This window comes from Melanerpes formicivorus, unplaced genomic scaffold (genome assembly GCF_026170545.1).
Source record: "Melanerpes formicivorus ecotype bairdi unplaced genomic scaffold, bMelFor1.0.p_v2 SCAF_58, whole genome shotgun sequence".
NCBI classification, from domain to species: domain Eukaryota; kingdom Metazoa; phylum Chordata; class Aves; order Piciformes; family Picidae; genus Melanerpes; species Melanerpes formicivorus.
In genome coordinates, this window is record NW_027142410.1 from 1,177,259 (window position 1) to 1,201,911 (window position 24,653).

Consider the following 24,653-nt stretch of genomic DNA (forward strand, 5'->3'; position numbering starts at 1 on the left):
TGCTAAATTATGCTATTTTGGCCTAAAGCACTCCTAAACCAGAGCAGAGTAAGGGTATCCATGTGGAGAATTAATCAGGAATAATCTATTCTGATGATAAAAAGAACTGGTTTAAAAGAAACTTTCTGTGAAGGACAAACCCACATTCAAGAAAGTTGAAGGCAGAGTGAACTAATATAAATGAAATGCTGATGGGCCAGAAGAAAAAGGAGTTCAACAAGTAAAGCAATTAAAAGCAAATGCTCTGTCCCTGTTGCACATCTCACCACTGAAGGCTGGAGTTTAGTGGTTATTAGAGGCGCTAAGGAAAGGAAGATGGGTGTCTAGGCTGTGTAAACAGGTCTGATTTTCAGGGCCAGACAGTGAGAGAACTTCCAGGCCAAGGGAATCTTCTCTATCATCTTAAATCTGAGTTGAGTTTGGTCCAGGCAGTGCCTGCGTCTCTGGTGTGTCATTGAGGCAGCTACGAGGGAAGACAGTGAAGGGGGAACAAGTCAGTAAGATGCTGAATTCAGCTTTTCCTGGTGAATACTAATGCCTAAAAAATTTATAGATGGAAGTGTTCATGTGAAGCAACTGCCTGATGGATTTGCTGATCGTGCAGGAGCGGTATGCAAAAAGGGAGGAGGAGGGCAGGAAGGGAGGGTGGCTCTAGGACCCATGCAAGCCTGCCTGAGCAGGAGGTGGGAATTCTCCTCCAAGGCAGCCGGAGCCCGAGCCCAGTCTCAGAGCTCCTGCGGAGCCGCAGGAAGAGCCGGGCACGTCCCTCCAGAGCAGAGCGCCCGGCTGGGACCTGCCCGCACCCCGCAAAGCCATGAGCCGGCCGCCACAGCTGGTGCTGTGGGTCACCACGGTGGGTAAGTAACTTGGTTTTCTTCTCCCCTTCTCCTTACGGTGCAAACTCCTCCTTATGCTCAGGGACTCAGACTTATTTCATAGCCCCTTCGCTTTTACCTTTAGAACCCGTAGAGCATTCTTTTCCAAACAGTGGGTAAGAAAGGAGAGGGTGGACAAAGTACTGGCATGAAACTTATATAAAGCGAGTGACATGTGGGAAGATAAACCTTGATGATTGTTGATTCGAAGTAAGTGTTTTTCACTGAAATGAATGGTGAGCCACAGTTTTAGGGAGGCTGCTGCTGACCGAGGCTATTAGGCGGCAAGCAGGCGCTGTCAGCGTGAGAAATAAACAGCTATACCCCAGGACGATTCTGCTTCTCCGGTTACTGGATTGCTTTCTCTGCCGCTGGTTTGGAGAGATGGATGAAACTAATGCTCTAGGAGTAGAGAAGCTTGCTTACAGGAAAAGGTATAGTTTGAAGAAGGTGCTTAGTATAAGGAGTCAGATGAGGGAGACTGATAAGGGGAGAAAAAGGTATCGGGACTATGAAAGATGGAGTTAGGAGCTCCCACCTAGAGGGTGGTGCTCAGGCTGACTTTTGAAAGGATTCTTTGTGCTGTTCCGTTTGTCACTGTCAGGTTTGGTTCTGAAGTGCAGCAACAGGAATGAAATAAGGATAGAAGGGGAGGATGTTAGAGGGGAAGCTGCAGAAACAGGAGAGAAGTTGGGAAGCAGCAGCATGAGCACAGCAACTAGGGGAGAAGAAGGTAGGAGCGGGACCTGTTTACTGGGTGTGCACAGTGGGAAGCAAGCTCATTATGGATATTAGGAGAGAGAAAAAAAGGGCATGCTGAAAAATCGGGATATGCTGAACTTCTCAAGGAACTGCAGTTACAATAGTACCCCCCCTGTAGAGGCAGGGACATCACCTTGACCCTTAAATAAGCATCAGAAGACACTTCTGTACTTTACAGTGTTACAAATCACGTTGCCTCCGGCAGGAAGGGAGATAAGGCAAACAGGTTGTTGGGCACTACAGCTTGTCCTTGCTGGTGCAGTGTAATTCTCTGGCTAAATGCTGACCTGAATATGTTTTTCTTTAATATGAAGCCATGCCAGGACATCAGTTTTTAAGTAGGCTTCAGCATTTAGTTGCATTTACAATGGGACACCAAGGCATAGCACAGAGTTTTTGATTTCAGGCTTATTCTGGCTTATTACTCCTATTGGGAGGAGGTTGCTTGACTGTCAAATGTACCCAGGGCAAGCTTACCACATGCAAGCAGAGCTGTGTGCACCCACAGCCTCAGTTCTCATGGCATGTGGTCTCATCAAGAGCTGCTAAGTTATCGTCTCAGTGGTTTTGATGGAGTGACTTTCAACACGCAAATGAGGTAAGTATAAGTAGTAATCATTATATGTGCTCTCTCTCCAAGTTTGTGATTTGAAGCACAACTGTATTAGGACAGGGATTGAAAAAAATAATAAAGGTGTTTCAGAGAGAGCAACTAAAGAGCTAAATGAAAAAAAAAAATTGTACATTTTACAATCTCCATCCAGCCTTCTGCCAAAAATAATCTCAGTCACCCAGGGAGAGCGTTGAATGCATGAGCATTTAACTGTGCAGCTGCTGTCACAGGCTTCACATGAGCATTTCTTGTCTCACTGGGTTATTATGGTCACCTCTCAGACTCTGCACTCAGTTATTTTAAAAACTACTTGTTTCCACTGAGAAAGTTTTCCTAGAGCATATTCTCAGAATGCCAGTGCATTTCCTTCTTTACTTGGAAAGCTCAAGGTCTGGGTGATGAGGAAATGTACAGGACCATTTTTCTCTCTTTTGTTTTACTGGCTGGCATGTGCCTTTCTAATGAGCTATACTGTAAAGGGGTAATTTCAGACTCCCCATCCACTGAAAACTTTTGGCACACTAAAACACTGTAGGAGGTCAGAACTCCTTTTGATGCAAAAATTAAGAGTCTAGGAGAAAACTCAGAAAGCTGTGGGGAACAGCAGCAGCAAAACACTAAAACCACACACAAAGAAAGAAACAAACAAAAAAACCCCAACAAAAATACCAAATAAACAAACCCCAAGCCAAACTAAAACAAACAAAAAACCCACAACCCACCCCCCACCCCCCCCAACCAAGAACAGAAACACACACACACCCACAAAACCAATCAACAACAGGAACAAAACCCCCCAAACCAAACCAAACCACCTCAGGAAAAGACCCCAGGAGACAGCTAGGTGAAAAGATCCATCAGATGAATGTTTGGGATCATTTTATTTTTAAGCAGCAGCATTGCTCTGAGCCTTCATATTGGATGATTTTCCTTTGGTTGATTGAGTTTGGTGGAGGGAGTGGGTCTGTTCTGCTCTACTCTGTGTAGAACTTTGTTGTGCTTGGCTTGTCGTGCTCGTGCTTTTGGGCGTGGAGGGCAACCTACCTGCAAAATTAGAGCACAATGCATCCTGGGCAAACCTCAAACACCTTTCCAAAAGTGCAGTCATGTTTATGTCATTGCTCAGAGTATAACTATTGAGTATAACCACAGTTCTCAAGATAATATTAGTAGAGGCATTTTTGTCAAGCCTGTTTTTATAGCCCTTTCCAGTACTTGTAGTGGAGCTGTCACAAAATAGGATATCTTATGTTTAATTTCAGCCTGAGGAGTAGTTATGGTTTGTGGGTGTGCTGATTTCTTTCTAAGGCAGAGAGGCATAGTGAGACACAGAGAGGGACACAGTAAATCAGCCAACCTTTTGTCTGTTTGTTTGTGGACTGGGATACCAGTATGGCAATGGTGAATGCTCTATTCCTGGATGCTGCTTCCTCCTTGCACTTGTCTAACAAACTGCTTTCAGAAGCCACAAAGGTTTTCTTGCTCTCCCTGGGTTTCTCTCCCTGTCAGGATTAAGCTGGTCTGTTTTACAGAGTGAGTACAGAGTGAAAAACTCGTTTAAGTGTCATCAGGCCACACATGCATGAAGATGCATATATAGGAGTACCTCTTTTTGTTGGAAGCCAACTTAAAATAAACCAGCATGTGGATCCACTTACACAAATCTTTGCTGCTTCATGTATCACTTTGTCTAGAGAAGAGCATGCCAAGAGTAGAAGGGATGAGACCCTGCATTCCATTTTGCCTCTTCATTGAAGAACTACTCTCTTCTTTCCTTGTTCTTGTGCCTATCTCCATTCAAAGTAGCTCACAGGTACAGTAGTGGTTTCACTTAAATAATACTAACCAGGACAACCCCAAATAATCCTTGAAAATTGTCTTAGGAGTTATGCCCATGGTCCTTCACTATGCAGATGGCAGCATAGCTACAGATACTGTGCCCAGTTGGATATGCAATTCAGGGCATGAGGACATGACACTGAAAGTCAAACATTAGGTTTATGCCTTGAAATTAAAACAGCAAACAAAAAAGAAAGACAATTCTATTAAAGCCACAGACATTGCAGAGTTGAGGACCCTTTGAAATGCAATGGGAAAGGAAAGGATAGTTACAGGGGAATCCCACAGTAAAGGAGTGCATGCAAACACTGGGGATTTGTAAACTGCATCAAAAGGGAGGGCTAAGGTGGAAAATGAAGAAATCAGGTGGCAAGCCATGTGTGCTGTTCCTTTAGAGCTGAAAACAATGCCTTGTGCTTGGCCATGAAAGAAATCCATCTTTCTGTGAGTGTGACATAGCTGTCCAGCTTCCAATTAGCCCATAAGATCCAAGCTGGAGAAGAGGATGCCCGGATGCCCTACTCCAGTGATGTTGCAAAAGCATTCCTCTTATGCCGCCTCAAATCCTGGACAGGTGCACTGGAGGGTCCCTGTCTTCAGTCAGCTTGTGTGTGTGATGGGATGCATGCTGGCTGTGCTGGTGAGATGTCTGTGACTAGAGAGGCGCCATGGTTTAGTAGTCATGAGGTGTTGGGTGACAGGTTGGACATGATGATCTTTGAGGTCTTTTCCAACCTCACTGATTCTATGAAATTTTAACCTTGAATTAATTTTAGTGAGAAATGCTGGTGTGGTGACGCAACAATACTTTATAAACTAGTCTGGGGCTTGAGCTGTTATGTAGGGGGAGATTTGTGTGTGTGCACATTATGTGATATTGAGTCATTCAAAGAAGTTTTGCTGGTTGAATGTGTGTTGCAATTCAGACTCTGGCTCAGAAAAGGCTTTTATTCAAAAATCTTTATGTTAAAAAAAATCCTAGCACAGGATTTGGTCTCAAATGTTTAGTTTTGACACCAAATGTGACAGTTCACCACCACTCCCTGAAACGGGTTGGTCTGGCAACTTGGCTTCTGAGAACGTTCCAGGCTGGCCAGTGACAGCTTTGTTTTGTTTTGTTTTCTTTTGTTTTCTTTCATTTTGCTTCGTTTTGTTTTGTTTTGTTTTGCTTTGCTTTGCTTTTGCTTTGCTTTTGCTTTGCTTTGCTTTGCTTTGCTTTGCTTTGCTTTGCTTTGCTTTGCTTTGCTTTGCTTTGCTTTGCTTTGCTTTGCTTTGCTTTGCTTTGCTTTGCTTTGCTTGTCCTTTTTGTTTGTTTTGGTTTCTTTTTTGGTTTTGTTTCATTTGTCGTAGTTCTTTGTTTGTTGTTGGGCTTTTGTTTCGGTTTGGTTTCAATTTCTTTGACCTTGCCAGTCACTTCAGAAGTCCTGTGTTAAAGCTGCTCAGTTATCTTTTGATACCACACACCAGTTTGCACCTGGATTTGTGCGCGCAGGTGGTTGTCCTCCGGCTGATGTCCGTGACCGTGCGTTCACACGGCGGCTGGTGCTGTTGTTTTGTAGCTTGGTATTGGATTGAATTCCTCAGAAATAAAGCAAGCAAAGATAACTTTCTGCAAATCTTTAGCAGAAGCACAAAGCAGGTGCTGAGAGGGGAAGGAAGTGAGCTCTCTTCAGAAAGAGAGGAAGGAATCCGTGGGGTCTTTAGCTAAGGCTAACTGATGGACCTCTGCAGGAATACAGTTACAGCAGTGCAACATCTTGATTTCTCTATCTGGAGACTTTTATCTGAGACTCTTGTGAGTAAGCATGATTCCTGTATTGAATGCTTAAATCAGAGGAGGAAAATAATGACATTAATTATGTTAATTAATTGGATCAGGCTTACAGTCTTTTCCTGTCTCTCAGCATCAGTCCTTCCTCTTACAATTCCTCTTCCTCCCATTCCATTATAATTGCTCCCCTGCCTCTCTCTTCTCCTGACACATAACAAACCCAGTGCTTTGATGTGGCCTGCTGTCTGTAGGACAGGCTGTGCAAAAAGATGAAACCCATGGCAGGTAGGATAGCAGAATGTCTTGGGAAAGTGGTGAATTGAGGTGTTTGGTAAGAGGTGAGCTGGGCCAAGAGATGTGTTCTGAGTGAAGAGGGAGAGCTAGAATTTCTTGTGAGGGTGGTGATGGATCACACAGGTGGGTTATGTGCATGCAGCGGGAACATGTAGAGCTTTTGTTTCAGATTATGACAGGGGCTATGCCTGAGGAATAACAGGTTCCTGCCTTTCTATGCTGAATGTGCAAGAGGAGAGCTTTGGGTGCAGGACCTTGACAACTGAGCAAATGTAGAAAGCAGGATTTATCTTGGTCTCCGCATTGCCTGAAGAGCTACAGCTCCCAGGCAAGCGGCAGGATGTCACTGAGGCATTTTGCTTCCCTCAGGTGTGCTGTCTCTAAGAGCTTTCAAGGTGGTCTGCCTCCACACTGCAGCTTCTTCCAGTGGGTATGCCAGCACAATGTGGCCTGTGAGGAGGGAAAAAGGGGGGGAAATTACAGTAAAAGTAAACAGAGATGACCTTCCAGTTTCCCTCACCTAGAAAAAGCAGCTCTGCCGTATGTACTGAGGAAATAAAGAACTCAGAGTTTCAGTAAAGTGCTCATCTAGAGACCAGATTTTATCTTTCTAGGAGAATTTCAGACTGATTTTCTATATGGGCTGCTTAGCATGAAGCTGGTTGGGGAAAAAAAGAAAGAAGCTTTACATGATTCTCTACAACCTTGTCTTTCACTTGTCAGGGAAAAACTTGTTCAGATTTCTAATTGGCTTATATTTATTTTAGGCAGTTGGACTGCATGAGCACTGTTAGATCCCTCCCAACTGAGCTGTTCTACCCTATACATAGGAAAGACTCTCTCTGAGAACGGCACTGACCAAGTTTAAAGAAAACAGAAGAGACACCAGTAGACACAGCAGGCTCATCAGAGTTAAAGGTGGTCAAGAATGAGATCTGTATGGATGTATCCCTGCTCACTGCTGGGGGGGAGGGGGGGGGTTGGACAAGGTGACCTTTGAGGGTCCTGTCTAACCTGATGCAATCTGTTACTCTGTGAAAAATATAGAATTAAATGCTGAAGTCTTTCCAAAAAGCACAGATCTATCCTTGCAACTCAGATTAACTTTTGCCCTGTCTAATGGGAGATCCATGCCTGTTAATAAGACATTGCAGATTTTCATCTAATTGCTATCTGAAATCCCATAAGCTTTGGCATATCAGCCAAGAATGATGCATTTATTCATGCATTTCTGTTGCTCACTTAGGGTGTTTTTTTTTCCCCCCAGTCTGTAGCACAGCATGTGTTGAGGGCATAAACAGCCGAGCGTGCTGGGGTTAATGCATCCACACCTCTCCCCTAGGTCTATGTTTGTAGAGATACATATTCATATATTAAGAACATAGGAGTGACAAAGTGACTGAGAGCCACATTAGGAAATGGCATGGAGGAATGTGGTGTTTTGGTGCACAGAATAAAGTGCAAGACGTGAGGAATGTCTGCTCCTTCATTGTCATGGTGGAAAGGTTTTTGTGCTATCCAGGAGCCAAATTAAATCCAAACTTTTTTTTTCCCCCTCCTTAAATCGGGACTGACACAATAATGTCAGTCGTGAGTTGGAAGCTCTGTGAGAGCTGAACCCAAGATGTAACTGTCCTTGGCGGCACAGGAGTGGCCTCAAAGTGTGGTGGGCTTCTGAGCAGTTTTGCAAACAGCTGCTGCTTTGTGGAATCCTCACAAGAGCCCATTCCCATGGATCAATGCAGGGCTGGTTTGAATGGCTCCGCTGCTGTGACCAAGACCTTTTTCCACATGATGAGGGTAAATTCTGAGTACTCAGACTCTCCTCTTTGTAGTTTTGCATCACAACTTCTACTCCACTTTCCTGGCTTTAGGGAGGCAGGAGGAAACTTTGGGAAGAGATAATGAAGGATGGGAGGTAGCTGAGACTGGGCAGAGGAGCAGGATGAAGGAAATCTTTTCCAGTGGAGACCATAAGCTCAGCCAGCGCGGTTTGGGGTCACCAAAAGAAAAGTTAGCAGATGTCAGCCTGAATGTGGGAAACCTCAGACAAAGCTGAATTCAAACTGGAACTAAAGTGAAAAAGTGCTCTGCTTCACTGAATCGTTCATTTGGCAGTTTTGCAGTCCCTGGTGTCTTGACTAACATCTTAGCCAATGTAAGTAGCATGGATGACTGTGTTTATACATTTCCTATACCATGGATATCTTGATTGGGTTTTTTTCAATGTTCTGTTTCCATTGTCATATTTGAGTGCAGTTTTAGTTTTCTGAGTATCTGGCATTCATAAATTTTTATGATTGGGGTTTTTTTTTTTTCTTACTGAGCTCTGAGTGAGCTCAGTAGGGGTCACAGTCTCAAGCTGCACCAGGGGAAGTTTAGTGTGGAGGTTAGGAGGAAGTTCTACACAGAGAGAGTCATTCGTCATTGGAATGTGCTGCCCAAGGAGGTGGTGGAGTCACCATCCCTGGAGGTGTTCAAGAGGGGATTGGATGTGGCCCTTGGAGCCATGGTCTAGTCATGAGGTCTGTGGTGACAGGTTGGACTCGATGATCTTTGAGGTCTCTTCCAACCTTTGTGATACTGTGAGTGACTAACACATATTTCCTATGCCTTTGGAAAAGAAATCGTAGGAAAGCATGGCTGTTTGAAATTTCCTTGGTCTTTGACACACTTTTAGAGTTTGCTCTGTGGCATTTTGATGTGTACAGTGCTGGAGTCCAGATCTCTTTATGTGAGTAACACTTTTAAAGCATGTAATTCACAATGGGAACGTTTTCTGTGTTTACAGTCACTACAGGAGCCCAAATAATGTTTAAAAGCCCTGAAAGAAGTTTCCTTTAACCCTATGCAGGCTAACAGTTCAGCCTAGATTTTAATGAGACACTGGACTTGATGAATGTTCTAAACCCTGATAACACAGTCATTCCAGAATACTTGCCATCACAGTTTTTCTTTTCCACATTGCTGAAGTCCCACATGCCTCCTGGCCCATCAAGAGCTATCGGGTTCCTAGGAGAGTTTGAGCTTTCCCAGAGTCTGACAGATTGAGTCTCTTGGCCTGTCACAATCCCAGAGAAGAAATCTGAAAATCAGCAAGATTGGCAGAAAATAACCTTGAGAATTAATTGAAAGCAAAATAAGCTGAACAAATTAAGGGAGCACAGTCAGCTCAGTCAGTGCAGCATGAGACTCTTAACCTCAGGGTCATGGATTCAAGCCTGCAGTGGACAGGCAGCAGTGTCCTTTCGAAAAAAGGCCACACCTTGAGCACTGTGTCCAGTTCTGGGCCCCTCAGTTTAAGAAGGACATTGAGACACTTGAACATGTCCAGCGAAGGGCAACAAGGTTGGGGAGAGGCCTTGAGCACAGCCCTGTGAGGAGAGGCTGAGGGAGCTGGGGTTGTTTAGCCTGGAGAAGAGGAGGCTCAGGGAGACCTCATTGCTGTCTACAACTACCTGAAAGGTGGTTGTAGCCAGGCAGGGGTTGGTCTCTTCTCTCTAGCAACCAGCACCAGAACAAGGGGACACAGTCTCAAGCTGCACCAGGGGAAGTTTAGGCTGGAGGTGAAGAGAAAGTTCTTCACTGAGAAAGTCATTTGTCATTGGAATGTGCTGCCCAGGGAGGTGGTGGAGTCACCATCCCTGGAGGTGTTCAAGAGGGGATTGGACGTGGCACTTGGTGCCATGGTCTAGTCATGAGGTCTGTGGTGACAGGTTGGACTCGATGATCTTTGAGGTCTCTTCCAACCTTGGTGATACTGTGATACTGTGAAATCAGGCTAGCTTTTATGTAGTTACTTCAGAAGAGTTTGTGTTCTGCCTGTTCAGGTGGCTCCAAAAATGAAATACTTATGCAGGTCAAGCTCTTTTCACCTCATCTAGAGTGGTGCTAGACTGGCCTGATTAGGCACAGGCATTAAACTTCCCTTCTGAAAGCTATTTTAATTTTTGATTTCATGATAAGTTTTGGACAGGGTGTAGCCCTTTTTATTTGTTCCTTCCCATTGTAATTCCCAAACATTATTTTTTTCTCTCTTGTGTGCCTTCCTGCTTATATATGAATGAAAAGTAATGAAAGGAAAAAGCCTTTCCCCCTGCCCCTTCATATTTTTTTACTGACATTCTTCCACTGAGAATGGTGGGGGATGCCTTATGCCAAGTAAATGCAGCATTTCAAATGTAGAAATGCTGTTTCTTCTGTTGAATTTTTTAAGGCTCATTGCTCTCTACAACTACCTGAAGGGATGTTGGTCTCTTCTCCCAGGCAATCAGCACCAGAACAAGAGGACACAGTCTCAAGCTTCACCAGAGGAGGTTTAGGCTGGATGTTAGAATAGAATAGAATAGACCAGACCAGGTTGGAAGAGACCTTCAAGATCGTGTCCAACCTATCATCCAACACCACCTAATCAACTAAACCATGCAACCAAGCACCCCATCAAGTCTCCTCCTGAACACCTCCAGTGATGGTGACTCTGCCACCTCCTTGGGCATCCCATTCCAATGGCCAATCACTCTCTCTGTGTAGAACTTCATCCTAACCTCCAGCCTAAACCTCCCCTGGCGCAGCCTGAGACTGTGTCCTCTTGTTCTGGTGCGGGTTGCCTGGGAGAAGAGACCAACCTCTGCCTGTCTACAACCCCCCTTCAGGTAGTTGTAGAGGGCAATAAGGTCACCCCTGAGTCTCCTCCTCTCGAGGCTAAGCAACCCCAGCTCCCTCAGCCTCTCCTCATAGGGCTTGTGTTCCAAGGCCCTCACCAAGCTCATTGCCCTTCTCTGGCCACGCTCCAGCAAGTCAACCTCCTTCCTAAACTGAGGGGCCCAGAACTGGACACAGTACTCGAGGTGTGGCCTAACCAGTGCAGTGTTCAGGGACAGAATGATCTCCCTCTTCCTGCTGGCCAAGGAAGAAGTTCTTCATAGAAGGAGTGATTGGCCATTGGAATTTGCTGCCCAGGGAGGTGGTGGAGTCACCGTCCCTGGAGGTGTTCAGAAAGCAACTGGACGTGTCACTTGAAGCCATGGTTTAGTTAGTCATGAGGTGTTGGATGATAGGTTGGACTTGATGGTCTCTGAGGTCTTTTCCAACCTTACTGATTCTATGATTCTGTGATTTTGTGAAAATGAAGGAGGTCAACATTCAGTTGATGTTTAGCTCAGTTCTCCGGCATTCACACCCACCTTGACCTCTCCTGCCAACACACAAGAAGCAGCATGATTTCATCTCAGCTGTGTCAGTCAGACTGCAGGAATGCTTTGAAATTATTTAGGTTAAAAGGTAGCATTCTCTTTTTTAAGTCATTTGAGTGGCCCAGTTGCAGTGTGACTTTATACAGCTTGTGTAGGGAGATGGTGATAACTGAGCAAGGACGAGAAGGGAGTCAGTCTCTCAGTGGGGCCAGCGAAAGGTGGGAGGAAGTAATGTTTTGCCAAACTCTTATGCTCACACCTTGAGTACTGTGTTTTGGGAGCTGCAGTGTAAGAGACACATTGATGCAGTGGATCAGGTCCAGAGAAGGGCAATGAAGCTGGGGAACGGGTATAGACAATAAGTCTTACAAGGGCAGCTGAGGTTGCTTAGTGTGGAGAAAAGGAGGTCTGAGAGGAGACTTTATCACTCTCTACAGCTACCTGCAAGGAGGTTGTAGAGAGGTGGGTGTTGGTCTCTTCTCACAAGTCACAACAGACACATCAGGAGGACATGGCATCAAGTTACACCAGAGGAGGTTTAAGTTAGACATTGGGAAAAAACTTCTGTAGTGAAAGGGTTATCAAAGCCTGAAGCAGGCTGCCCAGGGAAGTGGTTGATTCACCATCCCTGGATGTATTTACAAGCTGTCTAGGTGTGGTGATCAAGGATATAGTGTAGTGGTGGCCCTGGTATAATGACATAGTGTTTGGACTTGATGATCAGAGAGATCTTGAAGGTCTTTTCCAATCATGGTGATTCTGTTGGGTTTTTGTTCTGAATCTCTTCCCAGGGGCATTGAAACAAATGTGTTGTGAGATGAACCTGTAGGGTTAGATACCTGAACCTGGAGTGTGTGAACACAGCCTTACCTACTTTAGTGACATCTGCTTTCTGGTTTCTTGCAAGGAAGCAGTGCTTGATGTCTGCTTTGTCAGCTAGATGTTGGTGAGCTGACAACTTCCACATGAATTTGTACCCTTGTAAAAAAAACCTACAACCCTCTTTTACTAAATAGAAGGACATTCTTCACAGCTATCCAGTTCTGTTTATAAGAATTTCTTCTTTTTGGACCTTTGAAGTATTTGGTATCCATTCATCAAAACTTTTAACTGTTTTAGGGGACACAAAATTCAGGCTGATAATCTGAAACCTACCATTGACACTACAAGACTGAGGACTTACAGGTACACCATGTTGTTGTATGGTCTTCAAGTCTCCCTTCATCCCATCAGACAAAATAGTCTGTTTCCAGCTTTCACCCACACCATGCACAACCTGCTGCTAGAAGAGGTGCTCTGAAATAATTAGGAATTCAGACTGGACATGAGGAAGTTGTGCTTCACCGTGAGAATGGTGAAGCCCTGGAATGGGTTGTCCAGGGAGGTGGTTGAGACCCCATCCCTGGAGGTGTTTAAGCCCAGGCTGGATGAGGCTCTGGCCAGGCTGATCTAGTGTGGGGTGTCCCTGCCCATGGCAGGGGGGTTGGAACTAGATGATCCTTGTGGTCCCTTCCAACCCTGACTGATTCTATGATTCTGTGATATTAATAGGACTTGATCCCTTCTGAAGGTGAAGACCTGGGGGCTGACATTTATCATCTAAAAGGGCCACAGTTAAAATAGCTTTGGGCCCAGACAAATTTTATGCACAAAGCATTTTACAGGCTCTAGTGTGTACCAAACTGCTCCCATGTGAGTTTCAAAACAGGTGTGTTTATGTATATTCTTAAACATGGCCTCTTATGTTTGGTGACTCAGACATCCAGAGGAGCAAGAAATATTGCCCCTGTACACTGCACTGGTTAGGCTACACGTTGAGTACTGTGTCCAGTTCTGGGCCTCTCAGTTTAGGAAGGAGGTTGAGTTGCTGCAACATGTCCAGAGAAGGGCAACAAAGTTGGTGAGGGGCTTGGAACACAATCCCTATGAGGAGAGGCTGAGGGAGCTGGGGTTGCTTAGCCTGGAGAGGAGGAGGCTCAGGGGAGACCTTATTGCTCTCTACAACTACCTGAAGGGAGGTTGTGGACAGGTGGTGTTGGTCTCTTCTCCCAGGCAACCAGCACCAGAACAAGAGGATAGAGTCTCAAGCTGCACCAGGGGAGGTTTAGTCTGGATATTAGGAGGAAGTTCTACACAGAGAGAGTGATTGCCCATTGGAATGAGCTGCCCAGGGAGGTGGTGGAGTCACCATCATTGGAGGTGTTTAGGAGGAGACTGGATGGGGTGCTCAGTAGCATGGTTTAGTTGATTAGTTGGGTTGGATGATAGGTTGAATGCGATGATCTCAAAGGTCTCTTCCAACCTGGTCTGGTCTGGTCTAGTCTGGTCTGGTCTATTCTATTCTATTCTATTCTATTCTATTCTAAAGCTGGTGAGAAGTGACAGCTGAGAGTACCTTGCTTAGTCTTTTGAAGCTTGGCAAAGCCTAAATGTATAAGCAGCACCTTTTTTTCTGGTACCTAACCTCTCCAAGCTCAGGTTTCACATCACCAGATAGGGTTAAAAATCATTAAATTAAAACATATTTATGAGCCATCTGGTTTCTGAGTCTTTCCAGTTTGTGTTTGCTATCCTGGGTAACTATTAAGCAATTTTTGTTGCTGTAATTTTCATGTCATTTTATGGCTCCAGAAACTACATGTTTAAGAAAAACACTGTAGAGAGCTGAATTCAGAATAAAATTATAAGCACTGGCAGCACTGGAGACATTTGTCATTCTCTCAGTCATCCTAACACATGATCAGGAGTGAACATACAGAATAAACCAAATTTTCCCTCTAATGTGGCTTTAGGTTAGGCAAACTGGAAGGTTGTATTTTCCAGTTCTTTTACAGTATAGCAGAGGAAGGCAGATTGCTTAGGACTGGTTCCCCCTTCTGCCACAAGCTTCCTGTGTGATTTGCAGAAGGCTACTTAGTCTTGGTGCCTTAATCCTTGCCCTATTTTATCTCTCCTTTTCCAGGTGTGACGAGACGTAAACTAGGATGTTCCAGTTCCATGAAATAGATCCAGACACAGAATTATACAGAAATATGCATAATTTTGGGGGGTCTTTTTAAAGTGAAATGTCATTAAGGAGAGCCTTTAGCTCGATTTCAGGGAAGTTTAAATGTGTGGCTTTGAAAAGAAAAAGAAGAATATTTCTTCTTTCACGTTGAAAGGTGGATTACTGATAAGAGCTTTCTGTCAGCACAGGCTTTTCCATTGGCAGAGGAAACAGAGGTGTTCTCCTCAAAAATGTGGATTGGTATTGCTATTCCATAATGTCTCCTTAGCAGCTCCTGAGAAGACACAGCACACATGAATAGTGGTAAAGCCTCCTCTTGTTTCTGTGGTGATGTAACTGATATTCTCCATGCCAGCTCGGTCATTTGTGACTTTGGGTCAATTTTCAGAGTATAGTTTCATCTTGGGAAGAGAGGAGACAATAGAGCTATAATTGCTGGTGTTGGGTTTCTAGGTGCAACTAAATGCTGCTGCTATTTGAAAGTAACACCTTTTGTGAATGCTGAGGTACAGTAATCAGCTTCTCTTTCTCTGTCTCCCTCCTCGTATTGCAGAGCTGCATGCTGAGCATTATCAGTTTTACTAAGTCAGATTTGGTGGTGGGTTTTTTTCCCATTCTTGGAACTTTTCTGGTTATTTGGGCTGTTGTGCAAAGCCATTCCCAACCTCCTGTGCCTCAGCAGCCCTACTGCCCATGGCTTGGTGTGTCTTAGACAAAGTGGGTGGGAGCATGTAGCAGAATCACAGAATCACCAAGGTTGGAAGAGATCATCAAGTCCAACCTGTCACCACAGACCTCATGACTAGACCATGGCACCAAGTGCCACGTCCAGTCCCCTCTTGAGCACCTCCAGGGATGGTGACTCCAACACCTCCCTGGGCAGCACATTTCAATGGCAAATGACTCTCTCAGTGAAGAACTTTCTCCTCACCTCCAGCCTAAACTTCCCCTGGCACAGCTTGAGACTGTGTCCTCTTGTTCTGGTGCTGGTTGCTTGGGAGAAGAGACCAACTCCCTCCTGGCTACAACCTCCCTTCAGGTAGTTGTACAGAGCAATGAGGTCTCCCCTGAGCCTCCTCTTCTCCAGGCTAAGCAACCCCAGCTGCCTCAGCCTCTCCTCACAGGGCTGTGCTCAAGGCCTCTCCCCAGCCGTGTTGCCCTTCACTGGACATGTTCAAGTGTCTTAATGTCCTTCTTAAACCGAAGTGCCCAGAACTGGACACCGTACTCAAGGTGTGGCCTAACCAGTGCAGAGTACAGAGTTCAGTGAAGGATGAGCTCGTGTCTTTAGGTCTTGTAAGAAATGCATAGCTTGTTTCTCTGCTTCTCTGCTTGTACCAGGCATGAGCTTTACAAGAATGCAAAGCAATCAGTTGTTGTCTCTATGCTTTTAGTTTCAGAGTCCAGATTCTCAGATGCATGAAGAGGAATAACTCAGTGCATGCAAAGAATAAAATGCACGTTACTCCCTGTTAGCATGCTTTGGAAGTGAGCGTTGCTTACAGCAGCAGAGAATGCTAGCCGTGGTACAGGGAAGATATTTGAAATCTTGGCTGCCAAACTGTTAAATACCCTGCTGGAATTTATGCTCAGTTTCACATTCCACCTTCTTAGCCTTCTCTGAGTGTTTGTTTAACTGCTTTCCTCTTCTGGATTCCAGCTGGCATTGAAAGGCTCAGCTGTTAGGAAGCCCATTTGGGAGGCTCAGCTGGCGCTGAGAGGCTCCACACACTGCTGGAGCATTTGCTGGCAAAGTTGTGGTCCCTACCTTGGAAGCTGGGAATGATTTCTAGCTGAGGTTGTAGGAAGAGGTTTAAAAGGTGTCTGACTCTTGCTTGAGCATCAGCTCAAGGTGCAGTGCTAGTAAGATGACAGTAGGGAGTAGGTGTTTGTCCACCTTGACTGGCACAGGAACTGCATCTCTCCTTCAGAGGCAGAGGCTTGGGCCCTTCAATGTGTGCCCTGGATATGTTGACAGGGAGGCATAGTGGTGGTCACGACTGCCTTCAAAGCCAAGTGCAGGCCTTCCTGTGCCCAACACACTGCAGTGTGCTCCCTCTTGGGGCTCTGTCAGGGAAGCCTGCTTTACTAGTGTCCTGGGAACTGGACTGGCTTTCCATCATGCCTCAGTAGCTTTAAAACCTAGCCTTGCTCTAAGTTTAAGGTAACACAGTAGTCATTCAATGCCCCCAAAGCAACAACTCTCTAGCCAGCCCTCCCAGAATGTTATGATACAGAAGGATGCAGTAACAGATTCTGCCTTTGGATGTTTCAGATGTTACTATGGCACTATTGCAGGTTATTTGGCTCTCTTCTTCTTAGTGCAAGATGAAATTACCTCTTGTGGAAGCCATTCCTAGGTGGAGAGCAATACAAAGAGAATCATAGAATTATGGAATCATTTACATTGGAAAAGATCTTCAAGATCATTGAGTCCAACTCTTAACATGGTACTGCCAAGTTTACCATTAAACCAGGTTCCTTAGCACCACATCTACATTGTCTTTTAAAGCTTTCCAGGGATGGTGACTGCACCACTGCCCTGGACAGCCTCTTGTAGGGCTTAACAGCCCTTTTGAAGAAGAAAGGATTTCCTGCCCTGGCAGGAGGGTTGGACCTAACATTCTGTGTGACTGTGTGTGTGAAATTTTTCCTAATATCCAACCTAACCCTCCCCTGGTGCAACTTGAGGTCATTTCCTCCTGCCCTATTGCTTGTTACTTGGGAGAACAGACTGGCACCCATAACCTCCTTTCAGGTAGCTGTTGAGAATGATATTCTCTCCTGAGTCTCCTTTTCTCTAGACTAAACAAGCAGAGTTCCCTTAGCCACTCCTCACAGTATCACAGTATATTAGAGGATGGAAGGGACCTCCAGAGATCACTGAGTCTAACCCCCCTACCAAAGCAGGATCACTTAGGGTAGTCAACACAGGAATGCATCCAGGTGGGATTTGAAAGTCTCCAGAGGAGACTCCACAACCTCCCTGTGCAGCCTGTTCTAGTGCTCTGTCACCCTCACCTTGAGGTGAATCTTCTGTGCTCAAGCTTAGCCAATCACTCTGTCTATGAAGAACTTCTTCCTAACATCCAGCCTAAACCTCCCCTGGTGCAGCTTGAGACTGTGTCCTCTTGTTCTGGTGTGGGTTGCCTGGGAGAGGAGACCAACCCCCACCTGGCTACAACCTCCCTTCAGGTAGTTGTAGAAAGCAAGAAGGTCTCCCCTGAGCCTTCTCCTCTCCAGGCTAAGCAACCCCAGCTCCCTCAGCCTATCCTCATAGGGCTGTGCTCCAAACCCCTGCCCAGCTTCATTGCCCTTCTCTGGACACGTTCCAGCAAGTCAACCTCCTTCCTAAACTGAGGGGCCCAGAACTGGACACAGGACTCAAGGTGTAGCCTAACCAGTGGGCAGAATGACCTCCCTTCTTCAGCGGGAGCTGGCACAGACAGAATCTTTTGAGATGTGTGATTCTGAGAGATCTCTGTTTAACTCTAATGGGAGACTGAAGTGACACCACTAATTTTTCCCTTTTGCTCTCTCCTCTGCTGGGATGGTATCTAGTGGAGTACCAGGTGGGCAGTGGGAACTCTTGAGAGTCGTATAGAGAAGAGTACTACTCAAATATTTATTTTGTCTTTTCCTACGCATGGTAATCTGCTAATTACAGCTACAATTTCAGGCTGTTTACAGCTCAAAAGGCAAAATGAGCTGCTGGATGAGCAATCCAAGCATGAACTACGTGTACAGAAACTGCTACAGATGTGCTGCAGTCGATAGGCACAATGAGTCAAGGAACCCATGCTTGGTCTGGTAGCTCCTTTCTGGGTGTTAGAAGAGTGTGCACTCAACATGTTGGAACTGTGTAGAATTATACAACCTGTCTGCCACTGCCTGCATTAACTACAAGAAGCTACATGCCACGGTGAGGCATTTTGTCACCTTGCACATTGATGGACTGCACTGAGGGCAGAACCAGGTTTACTTTTGTACTCGTCATGATTCGGGCTTTTACTGGGGGCCAACAGAGATGAAAACTGTGCAAACTCTTGACTTCATATTGTTTGTTTTCCTCAGTGTCCTGGCTCGTGTGTCATGGGAGCAAAGAAGTCAGGCTACCTGCTGCTCATCTTAGCTTGCTGATTTGAGAGCTGAGGAATAGAAACCTTGTTTTCCTCCCTTGTCTGGACAAGTCTGCAATGACCTCTTGCCAGCAAAGAAACTCCAGCTGCAGGCTACCAGTAGTCAGACACTGATCTTTAGGGACACTATGCTGGGATATGTACCTGAAGGGAGATTGTAGCCAGGTGGGGGTTGGTCTCTTCTCCCAGGCAGTCACCAACAGAACAAGAGGTCACAGTCTCAAGCTGCAACAGGGGAGGTTTAGGCTGGATGTTAGGAAGTTCTTCACAGAAAGAGTGGTTGGCCACTGGAATGGGTTGCCCAGGGAGGTGGTGAAGTCACCATCACTGAAGGTGTTTAGGAAGAGACTGGATGAGGTGCTTGGTGCTATGGTTTAGTTGATTAGATGGTGTTGGGTGATAGGTTGGGCTTGATGATCTTGAAGGTCTTTTCCAACCTGGCCTGGTCTATTCTATTCTGTTCTGTTCTTTAATAATTCTCTGATAAAGGCCTAGCCAAAGCAAGGAATTACTGAAAGGAGCTGATGATCTCATGCCATTCCCCACTGATGGCTTCCAGAGAGTGAAATCTCTTCTTGTGATTCCAAAAGAACTCAGTACTTCAGAAGATAAGTGTTGGTGGAGCAGGTCCAGACTCCAGCAGAATGAATTCACTCTCATAGAAGGTGGTTTTGTTTTCTCCTGAACAAACGTAAGAGCTTCACTGGAGATATTCAGAGAGTTCAACATTCATCTGTTCTGTTTCCATCCAGTGTATTTTCTCTGCTTGTTTCTCATGGATATGGACATTTTCCAGATATATCCAGAAATGCATCTGGTTGTGTTTCCCTACTGCCTGCAAATGGACTGCCCCAAATAATTTTCTTTTGGACACTAATTTGTTCATTAGAGTTTAATCAATTTATCCACGGTCTGAAAGGAAGTCAGATTCCCCCCCCCGCCAAGAGTCCTTGTTTCTTTGCAGGCACACAGTAATTTCTATTTCTGCTTTGATGCCCTTGCAGCAATTTCACACTGCAATGGGGTTTTGTTGGTCATAGTCTCAACTTCAGCACGAAGCTTAAGACAGCCTGGAGAAAAAAAGGCTCTGGGAAGACCTTATAGCACCCTCCCAGTACCTGAAGGGGGCCTTCAAGTAAGCAAGGAAGAGACTTTTGACAAGGGCTTGTAGGGATAGAATGAGAGGGAATGGATTGAAGCTTGAGGAGGGTAGATTTAGACAGGGTATTTTAAAGAAATACAGTGAGGGTGGTGAGACACTGGAACAGGTTGCCCAGGGAGGTGGTGAATGCCCTCTCCCTGGAGGTGTTCAAGGCCAGGTTGGATGAGGCCTTGAGCAACCTGGTCTAGTGGAAGGCGTCCCTGCCCATGGCAGCAAGGATGGAACTAGATGATCTTTAAGGTCCCTTTCAACCTAAACCATGCTATGAATCTTTGACAGGAACTGGTGAGCAAGACTCCCCTCTCTTAAAATCAATCAGGTTAGTGCTGGTATGATCTAGGTATCAGTCATTTGGGTATTCTACTACTCTTTCCATTCCAGTGATGGGTTACTGGGGATATTTTCAAGGCACAGTTTGTGGGCATTAAGAACACCAGAATAACCATGATAGTGTTGTTCACAGAGTTGTCAAACCCTGACTGAAACTCATCCTTGCAGTCATGAGAGACAATAATCTGAGCTCCTCTTCCTTAGGTGGGAAGAAATTTCTAATTGCTCTTTTGGACTAATCCTGAAGGAGTCCTTTAAAGGAGAGGCTCATTATAGTTAAGGATTTCCTGTTAGAAATAAAATAAAAGCCTTTATATTCCCCCTTAGCTGCTTCCCAGTTTGGAAGCACAGTACAACAGCCCAAAAGTCTTCTCTCTAAACAAACACCACACTCTCTTGGAAGCCAAAACCAAAATAAAATGAAAAGTCCCCACTTTCTTCTACACTTCTTTACTGGTGGAGAAAAGAAGTGGGGAATAAAATGGAATGCAGGTGACTTCTCTTCTGTTTGCAAAGTCAGTTTCCTGCCAAAACCAGACTGGTTAAATTCACTAATCTTGGTTATGTTGTTTTAGGACATGATCAAAAGCTGTGTCATGTTTTTTCAACCCAAGGTGATTTTCTTGGATTAAAAAATAAAGTTCAGATCTTGGCATGAATGACAGAAGTGTCTTTGCAAATAAAGAGCCAATTTGCCAAACACCCACAAGGTAGTCCAAGTCATCCCTGACTTTGAGTCCATTCAGGAAGTCCCAAATACCAGGGCTCTCCCACCCACTGAGAATATTACACAAAGTTCAGTGCTCATAACACTAACCCCAACTGCAGCTTGAGGAAAAAATATTCCACACCTCTCGCATTGTGCTGGCTGTGAGTTAAGGCATTCATACTGGAGGGCTGTCTCTCAGGTGGCAAGTATTTCCAACAGTGTGAATAAGCTTTAGTACTAATCCTTTCCACAAGAGACACTTGCAGATTTTAGGATGTGCCCACTGACCTTCCTCTGTAGGCTTGGCTCTCCTGCTGCTTTGAAACAGTAAGTAGTTTTAATGTTCACACTGCCTTCAGGGCTCCATACTTGTTAAATTAGCCCATTATTAGGAAAACTGTTTGTATCTGGATATGTTGTTTATCTCTGCAGTATATATTCACACTGGTTTTATATACATCTTTCATCTTCAGGATTATTCTTCCAAGTTAGTAGTTGATGCAAAGTTCCCTACAGCACAGTATAAACCTCTCCCTTTTTCGCATCCTGATTCCTCCCCTCCCCTCCCCTCCCCTCCCCTCCCCTCCCCTCCCCTCCCCTCCCCTCCCCTCCCCTCCCCTCCCCTCCCCTTCCCTCTCCTGAGTCTCCTCTCCTGAGTCTCCTGAGTCTCCTCTCCTGAGTCTCCTGAGTCTCCTCTCCTGAGTCTCCTGAGTCTCCTCTCCTCTCCTGAGTCTCCTCTCCTCTCCTGAGTCTCCTCTCCTCTGTCTCCTGAGTCTCCTCTCCTCTCCTGAGTCTCCTCTCCTCTCCTGAGTCTCCTCTCCTGAGTCTCCTCTCCTGAGTCTCCTGAGTCTCGTCTCCTGAGTCTCCTCTCCTCTCCTGAGTCTCCTGAGTCTCCTCTCCTGAGTCTCCTGAGTCTCCTCTCCTGAGTCTCCTCTCCTCTCCTGAGTCTCCTCTCCTCTCCTGAGTCTCCTCTCCTGAGTCTCCTCTCCCGCGTCTCGTCTCCTCTCCTCTCCCCTCCCTCTCCTCTCCCTCTCCCCTCCCTCTCCCCTCCCTCTTCCCTCAAGATGCTGTGGAGAAAAATATAGGAGACACTAGGAACAGGCAAGATAAAAAGTTCTTCTGCCCTCTTTTAATAGCTAGCAGCCTAGGCACTACCAGAACAAGCCTCAGGTAGCACAGTGTTGGTAACGCTCTGAGGAATTTAATCCAGGCTCTTGATCATGAAAAATGAGTGGGATCCTGCCAGAAGGCTAATTTTTAAACCTTGTATCTTTCTCCAACCAAGTTTAGCAACAAAAGGGCTGATCCAGACAGCATCCTTTTAGTGTCATGCCAGAGATCTTTAACATGTTAAGAAGTATAGAGCAAACTCATCAATTCACTGCCTGGCACCTAGAAGAGAGTTCCTTTTGGCCAGCTTGATCTGTTTAGTAGGTGAGCAGTTTAAGCTAATCTTCCAGACACTTCCTGTAATGCTTTTTTCTCTCTGTAAACTGGTTCAGATTTAACACCTAAGTACTAGGTGGCTGAAGTCATAAATCCCACTCTCACATATTTACCAGATAATGTATGGTAATAAATGGTTTAATTTCTTAACAGTACTACTCTGCATCCCACTTTTTCACAACTTATGCCTGTGAAAACAAAATTTTGGCACAGAGCAACTGGAATCTCTGCTTCTGGGAAGGAATTTGGCAGATACTGAGAGGAGCCTTGTGGCAATACTTCCATATTTTCCTGGCAGTATTGAGGAGAAATTGTAGAGGATGGAATCTTCTGTGCTGCTCCATACAGCTGCTGCCAAGGTGCTGGTGGTAGGCATGCTGTTAGCTGAAGTTCAGCAAAGAATTCCTGTATTTATGTCTCATGTGAAAACATAATTTGAGAAAGATGGCTCATTCTGACAGAGGAAAACCATATGACCACAAGCTCTGATACAGCTGCATGAATCTGATCTGTGAACTGGAAACCTAAATTAAAAACTGAATTATGTGTGGTCTAAGTGAAAAGGAGGATGAGCCAAGCGACTGAGAAACACAGGACTGGAGGAAAAGTTATGTGATTGTAAGGTTGGCATGAGCTGCCTTTCCCTGATAACAGAATCAACACTGCACCTATTAATAAGCTGCACCTGGCACACAGACAGTAAACAAGAGTACACAAATGTCAGTGATCAGATCAGATTGTAGCAAATGTGATGGTAAAAAGTCCTCTCAGAAGAGAAACAGAACATGCAAAGGTTGTATGCTTTCAAAACCTGCTCTTCATGAACAGACCTGGAAGGTCCCCGTCAAAGTACATCACTTTATTATTCTTTTCTATGCAAAGCAGCTGAATGTCACTGTGGAAGCCATGAAACTGCTGCACTTCACTCCCTGGTCTGTTCCCTGGAGACCTACTGAAGACAGGCTGAGGGAGCTGGGGTTGTTCAGCCTGAAGATGAGAAGGCTCTGGGGAGACTTTCTAGCAAGCTTCCAGTATCCAAAGCGGGAGGGACTCTTTGCAAGGGTATGTAGCACTAAGACAAGGGCAAATGGTGTTAAACCAGAGTAGGGTGGACTTAGATTGGACATTAGGAGGAAGCTCTGTACTGTGAGGGTAGTGGAACACTGGAACAGGTTACCTGAGGAGGTGGTAGAGGCCCCATCCCTAGAGACATTCAAGGTCAGGCTTAATGGGGCTCTGAGCAACTTGATTTAGTTGGGGATGTCCCTGCTTACTGCAGGGGGTTGGACTAGGTGACCTGTAGAGGTTTCTTCCAAGCCAGTAGAGTCTAAGCTATTTAATATCCGCACCACATAGAGGATTGCAAAGAATGTAATATCCACACACAAATTCATGAATTCCATTTAAACAAATAAATAAATCCAGGAAGGAAGGAAGGAAGGGTGTGTTTTCATACAGATGTAGGCAAAAAAAGACCTCAGAAATCATTCTGTGCTGTTTTTTGGGAAGCTTGCCATTAGAAAATCATCAGCTGCAGGTGCAGTTTTAAACAGGTGAATTTGTTACAGCTTTAGAGTGCTGGAAGAATGGAAAGAGTTCAGGAGGGAATGTTTGCAGGGACAATACTTCTGTAGTTTCCCAAGAATAAGGTAGGTTTAAGAAAACTCTTTATTCCATGAAACATTGTCTTTTTACCTGCATCCCTATTGTTAATTAATCAAGAGTAACATAATTTCTTCCATTCTTTTGCTGGAGATTTTAATCAGGATCCAGCCTATCATTTGACTCCCCTTTTACCCTTTTCAAACATCAAGAAAACACTAATTTTCTTCTCATAGCCTTTGCCATAGACTTTTCTGACTTTCTAAACTCAGTGTTATGGCCAGTCAGTTTGCTAAGGACTTCTAGGTTCAAGCTGTCCAGAGATCTTGATTTTAATGTTGTATGCCTCAGGAGGTTGTGCTCTTACATTCTTACATGGCCTATACACATACTGGATTTTTTTGATCATAGATATGCAATCTACTGTTATTCAAACAATTTGCCCTTTGGCTATCATAATTGAGACTCTTGTGATTTGTGTTTAGTAAATGGCTTTGCCTTCATTCCCTTTTGTGCTGTGTGCCAGCTGATATTAGGCCACGTGCATTCAAATCCTGCAGCGCTGAGGTGGCAGTGGTGTACTAGAAGGTGTCACCAATTCATCATTCATTGGAGGTATTCAAGAGGGAATTCTCCACTTGGTGCCATGGTTTAGTAGTCATGAGGTCTTGGGTGACAGGTTGGACTTGATGATCTTTGAGGACTTTTCCAACCTTATTGATTCTATGATCTAACAGAGTCTATCCTTCCTATGTAGATCTAGAATCTCATAGCAGCTTCCCTTGTATCTCAAGAGTTCTGGAAAGGTGTGTGCCCAGGAGCTAATTACAGAGACAGACACACCAGTTGCTGCCTCGCTGGATAATTGTAAATAATTTGACACTTCTAACCTGGCTGAATGACCTCAGGTTT

The 24,653-nt window shown here is 45.1% G+C and overlaps 1 protein-coding gene across 1 annotated transcript in view; it reads left to right on the plus strand.

The window, feature by feature from the left end:
• The first annotated feature begins 723 nt into the window (after positions 1–723).
• Positions 724–24,653, plus strand: part of LTK (leukocyte receptor tyrosine kinase) — a 125,147-nt gene continuing 101,217 nt past the window's right edge. Inside the window, exon 1 of the mRNA XM_068161420.1 lies at positions 724–857. Within this exon, the coding sequence (XP_068017521.1) occupies positions 815–857 (43 nt within the window). The 5' untranslated portion in view covers positions 724–814. The remainder of the gene's footprint in view (positions 858–24,653) is intronic.